We start from the raw sequence: 11,896 nt of genomic DNA, 5'->3' as shown, positions 1-11,896 counted from the left end.
ACAAAACTGCCAGGATAGCAACAGTGCTGTTGACAAATGCAGTTCAGAAAGCTGATCTTTTACACATTCATGAAAAAGCCATATTCTTTATTTACACATTTAGAAAAGTTAAGTTGTATTCGATGAAATAGACGTCATTGGCGGGGAATCATTAAAAGGATACTCGTTTGCTTTAAAATTGCTTTATTACTTTATCATATAAACAATACAATCTGTATTAAAACAAATTATGATTGCAAAGATTCAATTCAAAAACAGATCTGTGCAAATAAGGTCATTCGTTTGCTATCCCCACTTTCTCTCCTTCCTTCCCTCCAAAACATCCCCTCATTCCCCTCTGTTCAGTAGAACAACGAAGAACCAGGAGACCGTCCTTATTCAGTAGAACACTAAAGAACCAGGAGACCGTCCCTAGTCAGTAGAACACTAAAGAATCAGACCATCCCTATTCAGTAGAACAACGAAGAACCAGGAGACCGTCCTTATTCAGTAGAACACTAAAGAACCAGGAGACCGTCCCTAGTCAGTAGAACACTAAAGAACCAGGAGACCATCCCTAGTCAGTAGAACACTAAAGAACCAGGAGACCGTCCCTAGTCAGTAGAACACTAAAGAACCAGGAGACCGTCCCTAGTCAGTAGAACACTGAAGAACCAGGAGACCGTCCCTAGTCAGTAGAACACTGAAGAACCAGGAGACCGTCCCTAGTCAGTAGAACACTGAAGAACCAGGAGACCGTCCCTAGTCAGTAGAACACTAAAGAACCAGGAGACCCTTCCTAGTCAGTAGAACACTGAAGAACCAGGAGACCCTCCCTAGTCAGTAGAACACTGAAGAATGGGTCAGATGAAACACAATGGCAAGATGGGACACGACTCTGATTCACACTGAAACAGACAACCATGCCAGTAACCCACGCTCAAACTGTATTTCCTTTGTGATTGACAGAATGCTTGTATAAAGGTGTAGTGGAGACTATAGACTCAATAAAATGAGGCTGAGAGTTTACTGATCAAACTGCATTAATCAATGAGGGGAAACTAACTTCTGTTCTCATCACTTCAGAAGCCTGTATCCCCAACAAAGTTCTGAGAGGGATACCGTAACCGGCATTGTTTCTTTATTGGGTGTTCCCTGTGTAACTATGTCAGTAACTATGAATATTTTATAGTTTCATGTTGTGTTTCCAGCAAATTTGTAAGGGAAGCATATTAGTATTTCTGTATTGACTACAGACGATATAGTGACCAACTGAGACTGATCTGGAACCATTTAACTGATTTAAAACCATTAAACCACATTCCCATTTGAAACATCGCCCCCTCCTGTTCAGAGTCCTCACTGCATCCACAAATCCGATTTAATTAACCAACAAGCCAAGCGCTAGCTGTGGTTTTGAAACTGCAACAAAATATATATCAATACAGGATACTGAACACGATGAAACAGGGGCTTTGAGCCAACGAGCGCTGTTGAGCGCCACTTGTGTCGATGGCTGACGGCAGATGAGTGTGAGATCCAGTGCAGCCTCTCAAACTGCTCTAGGTAACGGGAAGTCAGGTCCCCTGTTGGTGAGGGAGAGAGAGAGACCAGCAATTGATTACAAAGCACCAGGTAAACAGTGGAGCACCAGGTAAAGGCTTGTGGGAGATCACATCCTCAACAAGGCAATGTGGTGATACTGTCCATCCGGGGGCGTGACAAGGAATACTGAGGGAGGGAGGGAGGGAGGGAGGGAGAGAGGGAGAGAGGGAGGGAGGGAGGGAGGGAGGGAGAGAGGGAGGGAGGGAGAGAGAGGAGAGAGAGTGTGTGTGTATGAGTGTGAATGTCAGTGACCTGTCACATGAGCTCACAAACTCACTGGGTTCTTGTTCACTGTGTGTGTGTGTGTGTGTGTGTGTGTGTGTGTGTGTGTGTGTGTGTGTGTGTGTGTGTTTGTGTGTGTGTGTGTGTGCGTCTATGTGTGTGTGTAAAATAAGTGCTTCTGAGGCCAGCACCATTGCTGTCACACACACACCAACCACAGTGCCTTTCGACTAACTGCTGTTCAGCTGAAGGCTTGCGTTGAAACAGAAGAGTGATGTCCAGTCAGAAAGTGTAGGAGAGGGTGTTACTGTAACACGCTGTGAGGTATTCTAATCAGTAGCGTCCAATTCAATCAAAACCTGTATCCAGGTTCCCAGACAGTCATATCACTCTAGCAACAGTACTCTGGGAGGTAAATACTTTGCCAGTATCAATGCAAACAATTAAATTTTTCTCATTTACTGTGACAACATGTCACAGTTACATTTTCATATTAGAGCGTGTCAAATGTGCATTCCTATAACTAAACAATACTAACATCTAAATGTCATCCCCCAAAACCGGGAAAACAAATGTGACTGAATGGAGTCCATGGGTTTAAGTGAGGGTTTCCACTATGACAGAGTAATACATTGTTGTTCAGACTGAAACAGTGTAGTCAGTGTAACACTGTGAGGGAGATTCTTTTTAAAGAAGAATATCTTTAAGGGATTATCAATTGAAAAAGTTCTAAATGGTAAACTGATAAAAAATACACGATTTCAAAAGAATTTTCAGTCAAACCTCATGGTAACAAAAAGGCCAGCATATCAAAGTTAACATAACATAATGGAATTTAGTGGGAGACATTATAGTAAATAAATTGGATAGTCAGTTAATCTTATAGTGCTCTCAAAAATATATAAAATTATATGTTTTCTCTATTTTTGTTGTTGTTGAGTCTTTTATAGATACAGTATGAGTCTGTTAAGACCATGTGACTGGCGAGTGATGGCTGCCAGTTATGATGTCACTTCCACCACACATCCAGGCAGTTCCACCTGTCCATGCGGCCAACCAATGAACTTGGAGTGTCCGCCCACATGAGTATGTGCCCTATAAGACTGCAGTGTCTCTACGTTGGTGGGAGGAGCTACATGTATTTGGCCTCTCATTGGTGCAGGACTGTGAGATCTCTTATTGCTGTACAGTGAGGTGTCGTTGGACTGTGAGTTTCCACAGTGGGCATGATTATGCAGGGTCACAGTAAGCAAGTTCTTACACCTCAATCCCACTGACTCCGTTTGTGTGGCATTCTGAATGTCAGGTTTCAACCAGGCTTCAACTCCCACCGGTTGCATTTCAGGAGCAAGCTTTTTGTTTGATATTCTGCCAGGCCGTCTGTTACTACCCATTTCTTCTACTACTATTTGATGCGTCCCAGCTGTCGCATCCGTTCAAAAATAGACCTGCTGTCTGTTTCTACCGGAGCTCTGTGGAGAGGCCGGTACTGGGACGCTTCATAAACATGTCACACAGCGTCTGGTGGGAACACAATCATTGTCTAGAATGGCCGCGGTCAACTCCGGCTGCCGTACGGTAACTGGACCGCAACACAACTGGAGTAGGTGGAATTGAGGCGTTATGGGTTCCCATTGCAAGGTTCTGGGAGACCTGAGACTAGAGCATCATAATTTCCCATATTGAGTTCCTCAAGCAAGTTCTTGGTTGGTTTTGGGACCCTCTTGAGTTCTCATTCTGGAGGTTCTGCTGTTCGGTTCTCCTAGCCAGTTCTCAGTGTCTGACCTTAGTGAGATCATATGTAGGAGGTTCTCATGACGTGTTCTCACAGTATGTTCTCAATGAGAGGTTTAGTTTGGTATGAGGCTATCATAGCTAGTTCTCACTGAAAAGGTCGTGTGTTTGGAGACCTTTTATGAGTTCTCATATTGGAGGTTCTCTGGGTGAGTTCTCATGCGAGCGTCCTCCTAGCCGGTTCTCATAGGGAGGTCTCATTGGTGTGTGGCCGGGAGTTCTCCTCCTCCAGCAGGGCGATGCGCTGCTTCAGCATGCGGACTTGCGTCTCGTGGCGCTCCACCATGGCCATCATCTGGGCCTCCAGCTTCTTCAGCTTGCTCTGGTGCTTCTTCTTAGCCTTCTCATAGGCCCCCACCAGGTTACTGTGGAGAGAGGGAGGGAGGGAGACAGAGAGAGAGAAAGAGAGATGGTGACTATCAGTAAGCTAAAACCAATGAAACTTCAGTTGTCCATATTGTGGAGGTAGATTTTTATGCGTTTTTTACACACAGCCTTATGACCCAGCGAGTTGTCCTTAGCAAAGTATCACTGACCAATGATGAACTTTCTGTTTTCAGTTGTCCTTCTGTGACAAAAATACTGACTGTGACCATCTTGTGACCATCTCAAGGGACTAACTATACCTTTATGACAGCGAGAGACATTTTTCCACGTTTAAGAAAAGAAACAGGACCTTGGGAGCCACAACGGATGAAAAAGAGGAGTTTGAAGGATGAAAAACTCTGTGTGGGAAACGTAGTCTCTCAACATTGCTCTTCGTAATGTGGGAGAATTTCTCCCTGGAGATCAAACATACCAGCTATCCAGCTGCGTTAGCTACAACTGTGTAAGAGTCAGTCCATCATTAGGACTGACTCTTACACAGTTGTAGCTAACGCAGCTGGGTAGCTGGTATGTTTGATCTGGTATGTTTGATAGTCCATTCTTCTTTGAAATGTCAGCAATTTTTTCTTGCTTGTGGCCATTTTATTCTTGAATCGTACTAATTATTTTTGACAGACCCTCATCTCCTTTGGCTGTGACAGTGTATAGCCCATAATGGGTGATGAGTTGCAGTTCCCAAATGTTGCACTAGAGAGCTACACTACCCAGTTAAGGCTGGGGACAACAGCATGAAGCAACTCAACTAATTTATCATCAATTCAAACGCCAATCAGTTTGAAAATATATATTTTTTCTATTCTTTCTGAATAGAGATGATCTTACAAATTTGGGAAAGTAATTTTTTCCCACAACAACAGATATTCCCAATGAAAGTTATTCCCAGTGGCAACCACAACTCTACAGCCCCTCCTCCTGTGAGTGTTGCCGTGGATACCTGTTGGCGCGTTTGAGGTCGTTGACGAACTCTGCGCTCTGCTGGTGGCGAACCTCGCTGCTCTTGGTCAGGCGCTCCAATGCCGCTACCAGCTCCTGGACACGCCCCTTCAGTTTCTTCTCCCTGACACACACACACACACACACACGTAGGGATAGATTAGAATCTCACACACACACGCACATACACACGCACGCACACACACACATACACGCACACACACACACACAAACACACACACACACACACAGTGTTACCGTCTTAGTGCGTTGGTGAGCTCTGCCGCCAGGTCTCCATCATTCAGGGTCCTCAGGTCTGACAGACTGATGGACGGAGAATCTCCAGAGTCCTGCAAGACAGACGCAACAACACCGTTACCTCGAGTGAGTTCAGCCTCAAAACAACACAGTTACCTGAGGTGACTTCAGTCTCAAAACAACAACACAGTTACCTGAGGTGAGTTCAGTCTCAAAACAACAACACAGTTACCTGAGGTGAGTTCAGCCTCAAAACAACACAGTTACCTGAGGTGAGTTCAGCCTCAAAACAACAACACAGTTACCTATGGTGAGTTCCATCTCAAAACACACCATTTTGCTAGTTTTGTCGTTTTCATGGACACTTAACGGTAGCGCCGAGCTTTCAAAACCCATCGTTTGTTAAAATAGGCGTTTCTGCTTTTGTGAATGGCTTTGAAATGTTTATTTGACACTTTTAAATATAAGCGCCAAGCGCCGCCAACTTGGCGACTATTTAAAAGTCAAAATTTTAAAAAGGACTGTGGTAGCAGATGCTACATCATCAGCGCACTCACAGTTCCTGAGAAGGGCTAGAATGGGTGATGCTCCCCGGATGGATGAGTGGTGGTTAGTGGTGTAATGAGTGAGCACCTGTTTGTGTGTGTGTGTGTGTGTGTGTGTGTGTGTGTGTGTGTGTGTGTGTGTGTGTGTGTGTGTGTGTGTGTGTGTGTGTGTGTGTGTGTGTGTGTGTGTGTGATGTATGGTTGGGTAAGAGCGACATGCACTTTACATAATTAGGGTGACGTGTGAGTGTGTGTGTGTGCATGTGTATGTTGTGTGCGTGTGTGTATGTGTATTGTGTGTGTGTTGTGTGTGTGTGTGTGCGTTGTGTGTGTGTGAATGTGTGTGTGTGTGTGTATGTGTGTGCGTTGTGTGTGTATGTGTGTTGTGTGTGTGTGTATGTGCGTGTGTGCGTGCATGCGTGTGTGTGTGTGTGTGTGTGTATGTGTGTGCGTGGCATGCATGTCACAAACACTGCCAGTACTGGTGATGAATGGCTCTGATAATGGGGTCCGACAGAGTAGAATGATCTAACATGGTGTGTGTGTGTGTGTGTGTGTGTGTGTGTGTGTGTGTGTGTGTGTGTGTGTGTGTGTGTGTGTGCGTGTGCGTGTGTGTGTGTGTGTGTGTAGAGCCCAGTATAAGAGATATAATCTAACAAGCCATTTGTGAAGCCTCAACAAAGGCGATCTTGGAACGGAGAGAAAGGGTGGTGGAGGTGGGGGTGGGGCAATAATATACACACAAACACACATGCACAAGCACACACACACACACATACACACACACGCGGCTGTCGTGGCTGTCGCCATCGTTTACAAATGGGCCTTTGAGTGGCGTCTTCTGTCTCGTAGCAACGGTGGATTAAGCCTTTTTGAGACAGCGATAGGAACAGAGGAGGGGGAGTGTCTAAGACCTGCAGGTGTGTGTGTGTGTGTGTGTGTGTGTGTGTGTGTGTGTGTGTGTGTGTGTGTGTGTGTGTGTGTGTGTGTGTGTGTGTGTGTGTGTGCTTTTGCAGGAATGAGTGACAGAAATAAAGAACGATGTTTGATAATATAGTATTAGGTCTGTGTGCGTGTGTGGTTAGTCTCTCACTCACTCACTCACTCACTCACACAGACACACGCACACACACGCACACACACGCACGCACACGCACGCACACACACGCACACACACACACTCCCCCCTCAGAACCCCAGGACACAGAAGGGCGCTGTTATCGTCTCCAGTGGATTACAAGGTTATTGCAGTGCAGTTCCACCAGCATTAAGGCTCACAGCTACAGCATGTGATCAGAGAGAGAAACGCTACCGCTGTGTGTGTGTGTGTGTGTGTGTGTGTGTGTGTGTGTGTGTGTGTGTGTGTGTGTGTGTGTGTGTAATGTGCATGTGCTTACAGTATGCATGTGTGTGTGTGAGCCTGTGTCTGTGTGTGTGGGTGCGTACGGTGTGTGTATGTGTGTGTGGGTGTGTGTGTAATGAGCGTGTGCTTATAGTATGCATGTGTGTGTGTGTGTGTGTGTGTGTGTGTGTGTGTGTGTGTGTGTGTGAAAGTGTGTGTGTATGCGTGTGTATGTGTCTGTTTGCGTGTATGCGTGTGTGTGTCTGTATGTGTAGAAGCGGCTGATTATTATTGCCATTTAAACTGCGTTCGTTTAGATGACAAACGGCACACAAACACGCCTCTAGAGTCCAAGCTATTCTGCAAGTGAACTTTATCTCAATACAGATTCTAGGTCAAAATGATTAGAGTTGTGTGCACTGTGTGCGCTCCACACCATAAAATGAAAAACATTAATATTTTTCCAGGGAATACCGGGAAAGAGAGCCGCAAATCCCGGGAGGGCTACGGTACTGTACAGGTACGCATGTGTGTGTGTGTGCGTCCTCACCTTGGCGCCGGCCTTGTCCTTGGCCCCGCCCCCGCTGGCGGCGGTGGGGAGGGAGCGCCTCCTCTGCTCCTGCTGCTCCTCTAGCTCGGCCTTCAGGTGCTCGATGTGCACCAGGTAGGCCTGCTCCTGCGCCTCCCGCGTGCTCAGACGCAGCTCCACCGCCTGCTTCTCCTTCTCCAGCAGGTACAGCTGGGCCTTCAGCTCCGCCATCTCCTCCTGGACAGGGGGGGGGGGGGGGGCAGAGAGAGGGAGAGGGGATGGAGGGAGAGGGAGAGGGGATGGAGGGAGAGAGGATGGAGGGAGGGAGAGGGGATGGAGGGAGAGGGGATGATGGATGGAGGAAGAGAGGATGGTGGATGGAGGGAGAGAGGATGGAGGGAGGGAGAGGGGATGGAGGGAGGGAGAGGGGATGGAGGGAGAGGGGATGGTGGATGGAGGGAGAGGGGGGCAGGAAGGGGGTGAGAAAATAGTTAATCATCATTTCTCCAGACAGAAGGAAGTTCTTTATCTCCATAAAACAGCGAGCCAAAATACACTCTCACTCCCTCTCTCACTCTCCTCTTGTCAAACAGAGTAGTGTATTTTTTTTTGGGGGGGGAGGGAGGGCATTTGTGCTTTATTATAGGATTATTATTTATTATAGGATTATGATTTATTATAGGATTATAGGACAGGTGGGAGGGGGAGAGGGGAGGACATGGTGGATTGGAAGCCTTTACATGACGCGCCCCAGACAGAGGGTTCTTGGGTCAGCTAAGGACAGACCACAGCACCCGACACAGCGACAAACAACCCAGACAGGCCCTCTAAGGGGTGACAGGCAGGGTCAGACAGGCCCTCTAAGGGGTGACAGGCAGGGTCAGACAGGCCCTCTAAGGGGTGACAGGCAGGGTTTCAATGGCCCCATAACACCACATTAAGGGGCGCTGCCATCTGCACACAAAAAACAGCTGCTTTTCACCAGATTGCATTAGAGAGATGAGAGAAAGAGAGAGAGGGATAGAGAGAGAGAGAAAGAGAGAGAGGGATAGAGAAAGAGAGAGAGAGAGGGGGGGATAGAGAGAGGGGGATAGAGAGAGAGAGACAGTGAGAGAGAGAGAGGGATAGAGAGAGGGGGATAGAGAGAGAGAAAGAGAGGGAGGGATAGAGAGAGGGAGATAGAGAAAAAGAGAGAGCGAGAGAGAGAGGGATAGAGAGGGGGGGATAGAGAGAGAGAGAGAGAGAGAGAGAGAGAGGGAGAGAGGGGGATAGAGAGAGAGAGAGAGGGAGAGAGGGGGATAGAGAGAGAGAGAGAGAGAGAGAGGGAGAGAGGGGGATAGAGAGAGTGAGAGAGAGAGAGGGATAGAGAGAGGGGGATAGAGAGAGAGAGAGAGGGATAGAGAGAGGGGGATAGAGAGAGTGAGAGTGAGAGAGAGAGAGGGATAGAGAGAGAGAGAGGGAGAGAGGTGGATAGAGAGAGAAAGAGTGTGTGTGTGCATGTGTTTTTTCTCCTAACTTCCGTGTTTCAGTGTTGTCTCCTCGCCCCGTATCTCCCTGGCTGCAGGGCGTGGCCGTCATGGCTGCCCCATCAGCACCAGATGCTATCTCCAGCCGGGGATGATGGGTAAATACTGGCTAGCGCCCCTGGAAGGTCGCCTACGCACCGTGGACAAGGTGTTTATTTAGAAAGAAGCGGGGCCACAGAGCCGTGCGGTCTCTTTCCACTGACCTCGGGTGCGTCTCAATAGTGCTAATCTCTTTCCTTCCCTTATCTGCGTTCCTTCCTCTGTAGTGTAAAATAATACAGTTCTAGGACGCTTCCATTAAGCATCAGTCATATCACTTTTGTCTGTTTAAATGTTCTGTTTACGCGTTCAAATCAGAGTTCCATCCATCTTCATCCGCTTATCCGGGGTTGGGTCGCGGAGGCAGCAGCTCCAGCAGGGGGCCCCAGACATCCCTTTCCCTGGCAGCATCAACCAGGTCTGCCTGGGGAATCTTTAGCCGTTCACAGGCCAGTGAGGAGATCTAGTCCCGCCACCTAGTCCTGGGTCTACCCCGCGGCCTCCTCCCAGCCGGACACGCCTGGAACACCTCCCTAGGGAGGCGCCCAGGAGGCATCCTCACTAGATGCCCGAACCACCTCAACTGGCTCCTTTCGATGCAAAGGAGCAGCGGCTCTACTCCGAGTCTCTCCCGGATGACTGAACTTCTCACCCGATCTCTCAGGGAGACCCCAGCCACCCTCCGGAGAAAACTCATTTCAGCCGCTTGTATCCGTGATCTCGTTCTTTCGGTCATGACCCATCCTTCATGACCATACTGTAGGTGAGGGTGGGGATGAAGATAGCCGGGTAGATCGAGAGCTTTGCCTTTTGGCTCAGCTCTCTTTTCGTCACAACAGTGCGGTAAAGCGACTGCAGAATCGCACCAGTGTGTGTGTGTGTGTGTGTGTGTGCGTGTCCTCTCACCTTCATGGCCATGAGCTCCTGCATGAGCACGGCGTTCTCCAGGTCCAGGCGGTGTGTGTCCCCGCGTGGCCGCGCCTCCAGGCTGAGCGGGTCCACATGCACGCTCTCCAGCTCCAGCATGGTCAGCTTGACGGCCGCGCGGTCGTTCTTCAGCTGCTGGACGTAGTCCTTCAGCCGCTGCTCGTCCTCCTTGGAGAAGTCCGTGTCGCACGAGCTGGCCGTGGAGCTGGTAGTGCTACGGGGGGCGACCACACGCTTAGTGGTTAGGGTTAGGGTTAACCGGTTAGGGTGTCTGTCACGTGGGAGACCAGGGTTCGATACCCACCCAGGGCATGCCGAAACGTATGGGTTACACACACACACACACACACACACCTACCTGGTGTGGCTGTTGGAGGACAGGCTCTCCCAGGGCTGGGTGGAGCAGCCGGTCACGGCGAAGGCGGCCCCACAGCTCCCATCCAGCCGGGCCAGCAGCTCCCTGGCTGTGTTCTCCACAGACTTCCTGCTCTCCTGGGCCCGCTTCAGCACCTGGCTCACACTCTCCTGCTTCAGCACCTGGCTCACACTCTCCTGCTTCAGCACCTGGCTCACACTCTCCTCCCCACAGGACTCACCTGACACGCACGCACACACACACATACACACACGTGCACACACACACACAGTAGAGGGATAGAAATACATTAAAATGAGATTTTACACAAAACTACAAGAAACTACAGGGTTAGGGTTAGTGAGTGTGTGTGTGTGTGTGTGTGTGTGTGTCACACTCACCTACAGTCCCCACTCCAGCAGCTCTGAACTGGCCCAGTACCAGACTCTGTTCACTCTCTGCCAGGGCCAACAGCAGCTCATACGCCTCAATACACTGTTCACTGAAATACACACAAATGTTCAAAACAGAGGGATAATACATACACACACATAGACGATTTTCTTTGGAGCTCTTCATTATTGGGAAAAGGAAGGACACTCACACACGCAATTGACAGCGGAGAAGGAGGAGCAGCTCAGACATATTTCTAATACGGCAGATGGCCTGTATTCAGATCGGGGGGCTGTGGAGAATGCGGAGAGTTCTTCTTCTATGTCTTCTGTTCGGTCTGGAGAGTTCATAGGTCACTGGACTATAACCACTGATTTCCCCCTGCTGGTGGGGCGGTGTAGTGCACCTGACAAGACGCGGCCCAGCGCGCGGAGTTTACCAAAATGCTTGCGTAGAGCCACGTAGTCCCGAGCGTTCTCAGACGCGTATGGCCTTTAGCTTACGGCGACTATGTAAGAGCCCTTGGGTATTACGCACAAGGTCTCCAGGCATTCCATTCTCAGTCACAAGGTGCCTTGGAACGCTGGCATCAGACCTTCAAGTCAGTGCTGCATAAATATTGTTTGGAGACTGGGAACAGCTGGGACGAGGAAGTCCCATTTGCTTTATTTGCACTTAGAGAGTCAGTTTAAGAGTCAATCAATCAATCAAAGCTTTATTTGTATAGCGCATTTCATACCCAGAGGCAACACAATGCGAGTCCCTTGGCTTTAGCCCGGACGAGTTAGTTTTTGGGCACACGGTGCGGGATCCTCTGCAGGTTCTTATAGAACAGTTGATGTCCAGAGACTCATCCAACCGGCCCATCAATGTGTTGGAGTATGTCAGCAAGTTTCGAGAGCGCCTGCATCAGGCCTGCACTCTAGCGAAAGAGGGACTTGGTATGTCCCAGCGCACCATGAAGGCGAGTTGTGACCGAAGCGCTGTGGCTCGCTCGTTTTGTGTTGGGAATCAGGTTCTGGTTCTTTTACCGATTCAGGGTTCTGCATTTTCTGCGCGTTT

The 11,896-nt window shown here is 48.8% G+C and overlaps 1 protein-coding gene across 1 annotated transcript in view; it reads right to left on the bottom strand.

Annotated features, from left to right (window-relative positions):
* Nucleotides 1-295: 295 nt before the first annotated feature.
* Nucleotides 296-11,896, bottom strand: part of mcc (MCC regulator of WNT signaling pathway) — a gene marked incomplete at its 5' end in the record, with an annotated part of 62,358 nt that continues 50,757 nt past the window's right edge. The window contains 7 exons of the mRNA XM_084460193.1: nt 296-3,965; nt 4,922-5,044; nt 5,179-5,270; nt 7,616-7,831; nt 10,066-10,300; nt 10,445-10,623; nt 10,847-10,943. Coding sequence (XP_084316319.1) covers nt 3,785-3,965; nt 4,922-5,044; nt 5,179-5,270; nt 7,616-7,831; nt 10,066-10,300; nt 10,445-10,623; nt 10,847-10,943 — 1,123 coding nt within the window. The 3' untranslated portion in view covers nt 296-3,784. The remainder of the gene's footprint in view (nt 3,966-4,921; nt 5,045-5,178; nt 5,271-7,615; nt 7,832-10,065; nt 10,301-10,444; nt 10,624-10,846; nt 10,944-11,896) is intronic.

Source organism: Borostomias antarcticus (genome assembly GCF_949987555.1).
Source record: "Borostomias antarcticus genome assembly, chromosome: 30".
In the NCBI taxonomy this organism is placed as follows: Eukaryota; Metazoa; Chordata; class Actinopteri; order Stomiiformes; family Stomiidae; genus Borostomias; species Borostomias antarcticus.
This window is presented reverse-complemented; position numbering and strand designations above follow the sequence as displayed.